This window comes from Malurus melanocephalus, unplaced genomic scaffold, assembly GCF_030028575.1.
Source record: "Malurus melanocephalus ecotype Western Australia unplaced genomic scaffold, MMel_1.1 scaffold_647, whole genome shotgun sequence".
NCBI classification, from domain to species: domain Eukaryota; kingdom Metazoa; phylum Chordata; class Aves; order Passeriformes; family Maluridae; genus Malurus; species Malurus melanocephalus.
Genome location: NW_026623879.1, coordinates 227,539 through 231,506, shown reverse-complemented (window position 1 = coordinate 231,506; position 3,968 = coordinate 227,539). Strand labels below are relative to the sequence as shown.

At 42.7% G+C, this 3,968-nt stretch overlaps 1 protein-coding gene across 1 annotated transcript in view; it reads right to left on the bottom strand.

Annotated features, from left to right (window-relative positions):
• Positions 1-583, bottom strand: part of NELL1 (neural EGFL like 1) — a gene marked incomplete at its 3' end in the record, with an annotated part of 84,884 nt that extends 84,301 nt beyond the window's left edge. The window contains exon 1 of the mRNA XM_057383642.1: positions 442-583. Coding sequence (XP_057239625.1) covers positions 442-583 — 142 coding nt within the window. The remainder of the gene's footprint in view (positions 1-441) is intronic.
• Between the last annotated feature and the right edge of the window lie 3,385 nt (positions 584-3,968).

Genomic DNA, 3,968 nt, shown 5'->3' with positions numbered 1-3,968 from the left:
GGAGGGTGCGAGGTGCGGCCGTGCAGCTCTGCCGGCGGCTCCAGGGCACCTTCCCCTCCTGCTCGGCGTCGGAATGAGCCCTCATGAACTATTTACTCTCAGTAATAATTTATGCCRTGTATGAATAAACAAAAAGGAGTTCTGAAATATAATACAGAAACCTGTGCCATTCGTCGGCTTCTCGCGTGTCCTTGCYCAACTCCCTCAACTGCACGCTCATGCCCCTAACGTGTAAAAGGGAGGTAAAGCATTTAAAGATGCTCACGAGCCATRTGAGAATCTGCTCTCATAGCTGTTCTAAAACCTGTCTTCAAGTGTTTCTTTGCTCCAGCCTTTTAATTTGGCTCGGTCCCTGGCAAGGAACAGACTCACACATGTCTCGGTTATATGTAATGACTTTTCCCTGTAGAACGCACGATTTAAAATTGAAGGACAATTTACCGACCCCAGATGATGTTCCCACGCTACTGAACAGGAGCACAGTGAGATTTCCAGTTGATCTACAGTTCAAAGTCCCAGGATCATCCTCTCTGCTGCTTCCCCTCATCGTGATTTTGTGCTGCGCCGTGCGGATTCCAGCCATCTTAAATGTTAGATCATCAGCTGTACATTTGGACAAAGTTAGGATGACACCATAAAAATCATGCCCGTCTTCGGGGTGCAGTTGCATTCACACACATTTACATTGGCAACAGCGACCAGTCTGACTAGGTTGCCTAATTACTTAATTAGTGAGATGTCTGAGAACAGCTGTTCCTGGCTGCCAGCAAGGTGATGATCTCCAGGAAACCTCTGGGGTGGCCACTCAGAAAGCACCTCTTTAATTTATCTCCGGTCTGTCGAAACAGCTTTTTATTTTTTTTTTTTCTTCCAATATAACTTTGCAGCTTCTTCCCTTTTGGCCATGTTAGTGGTCAAGGGGAGAGAGGAGGAGCACACAGGGTGTACAAGTGCGTGTGAGTACACACAGACAYTGTATAACCATAGCAACAGGAGGAAGAGGCACTGCTACCTCAGCACGTGAAGACACACCCTTGTGCTCCGTGCTGATAGCATCAGTGTTCTGCATAGCAGTTACTGTCTGATTTAAGAGGTCTCTTTTCGTTAAACAGGTCTGTATATCCAATTCCCGTTAGCTTTGATCTGTTTGTGCTTATCTGGTAGTAAAACCAGTGTCYATCTATACATCAAACTGAATCTAATTCAAGTTTTCCATTTCCCACTTGATGCAGAGACTTAAGTGGATATACAATTTAAACTGGTCATAGATAGATTCTCAAACATATCTGTTTAACCTARGTCTGGATTAAATGCTATTTTAAAAAAATTACTGTGGGTACATGCAAAAATTTGCACCATGTTATCAGCTTTAAAGCACAGCTTCAAACATGTCTTGAGCAATCTCGTGGATAAAGAATGTCCTCAGCATTACCGATTTGCTTTTCTGTTCACTAAAAGTATCCAAAAGCCCCCAGGTACTACAAAAAGTGACACAAGCAGCTTGGTAGAAAGTGCTCTGAAAAAAGCTGGTCCCACAGCTGTGGCTTTTCCTGTAGTCCATCTCAATGCCCAAAAGATCACACATTCAGAGAGCACATCTTCAACTCTTCATATGGAGAAAGGATAGGGCAAATGATGGAAAACAAAAAAAAAAAAATCCCCTTCTTGCAGCCAGCACTATTCTTACACCTCCCCTAATGGCAACAAATCATCTTCCCGTATCACCAAAAAATCTGACCTTCTGATGTGATCTTGGGGGAAATAGAACTAGCTGAAAAGCCTGACTTTCAGATAAGAATTAAAGCTATGTTCCTGAATATTCATAGCAATAAAAAAAAAAAAAATCTGAGGGGACTTTTGCAAGAGTGAAAGGTTTATCATGGACAGTGAGCTGGATTTCAGCTCAGACAATCTTCCTGTGGAATATTGCTCTTGCACCCTCGGTTGGTCATTGAATGTTTCTTGGTTTTGACCTAAATTACTGTGAAGTTGCTAACTGTGTGCTGTTAAACTGTCAGTCCTGCCAGGCACGAAGYGTGTGCCATTTTCTAGTTTGAGGAAGGACTTTGGAGCAATGTTTCTCTGRGCAGTTGTAGGGCTGTCAAAAGGCAATGAAAAACACTTTTACTTGGAGTGTATCTGAATCTGTGTGGGCTTGGTTACCAACTGCACTGCAGACACTGGGAAACAGCAGTGCTTCCACCTGGGAAGGAAAAAAATAAAATAAAATAAAATAAAATAAAATAAAATAAAATAAAATAAAATAAAATAAAATAAAATAACAAAATAAAATAATAAAATAATAAAATAATAAAATAATATAAAATAACAAAAAATGCCCACCATTGTAACTCATGGGGTAGAAAACATCCTCGATTGACAGATTAAGGCTTGCAAAGCCTGGCTCCACGGGGATACTTGGAATCCACACGAGCTGAGTGCTTTGCCACCAGTAGAGGGCAAGAATTAACTGCAGCACTTACACCTAAACAGTGAGAAGAATAAGGAAAACGAAAAGGGTAATGCTGTATGCCATATCTGCCTTAACTACTGAGAAATAAGGACTATATCACCCCTTCATCAGCCTGAAATATCCATGTTAGGATTTATAATTGCACAAGTAACTAGCAAATCCATCAGAGTGAAGCCTTACAGAGAGAGATCATTTGTCTACCCTGGACCCAGTCATGGAGCAATACCTACTGCTCTATTTTTATTTTTATTTTTTAATTCCCAAGCTAATGCTCAAAGACCGAAAAGTCTAAACTAAACTTTACAACAGATTAATCTGTTTGGTATGATGTGCCCTTCAACCTCTGCATTGACCGTAGGAATTTCAGCACTAAAAGAGTAAAATGATTCCAGACTAAGCACATCAGTGAGCACTGTAATAGCACATGTRCCTTTCTTCCAGCTGTTAAATAGCATGCCTTGGTTTAAATTGTGGCCATGGTGAATCCACAGGAGCAAGTTAAAAGGCCATGGATTTTTCTCTGTTCCCATGAGTTTAAAGATTTGATGCAGTAGATGCCTAATGSTGACAGCCAATGACCGTCTCTTACTCCCCAAATCAATGTTGGATCATTGATTTACACCGTAAATGTAAATGCATGTTGACTTTGGGGGTTGGACACCTTCCCTGTGCCTCAGCTTTTCRTCCTGAAAAGGGGATTAATGACACTTACCTTTCTGTCAGGACTCTCACAGTGATCACTGGTAACTTCAGACTTCTGCAAAACAAAATCTGCCCGCACAGATCATGTGCAAAGAATGACTGTAGCCTCCCATCACYGGGTGCTGCCACCTCCTTTACCCCACACACTCATTTCAGAGAAATGCAAACCTAAAAGCAGAGCCAGAACTGGTGAAACAGTGCTGCCACTGAGCTACAGAGCAGGTTCAGGCCCTTCCTGAAATGAATCACGCTCCTGGCACAAGTGCTACCGCTTCAGATGACAGGACCTGACATCGTGCTGCAGCTACTGTATTTGGGGAAAGTTTCTCAAAAGCTCGTGTCTGCCARCAGTGAAACAAGCTGGATCAGTACYGCTTCCAGAGCAGGCTGAGAAGGGCAGAAGCTGCTTTCCAAATCGGAGCTGTGGCACATGGCACTCCCCGCTCWGCAGGAATTCCACTTGGAACACCAGGTGCAATGACACCAGGAGCAGTTCCTTACACTTTCCTCCTTCACTTGCTCCTCCTTTCAGCCTCCCATTCGCACCTCCAGCAGATAGGAACCTCTCTTGTTTTTAACAGTTTAACAACCTTTGGGATATTGATAGGAGAAAACAGGATAGGAAGGTTTTAAGCAAATCCAGTCGGTCCTATGTTCAGCAATCAATTGTTCCACAAGGCACAGAGCACTCGATAGTTCAGAAACCAGGCATTTAAATGATCCTTGTTCCTGCAACATCCCCATTTCCCACGAGGGCTGTTCCCAGTTGCTGCTCAATGTTTCTAACAATCAA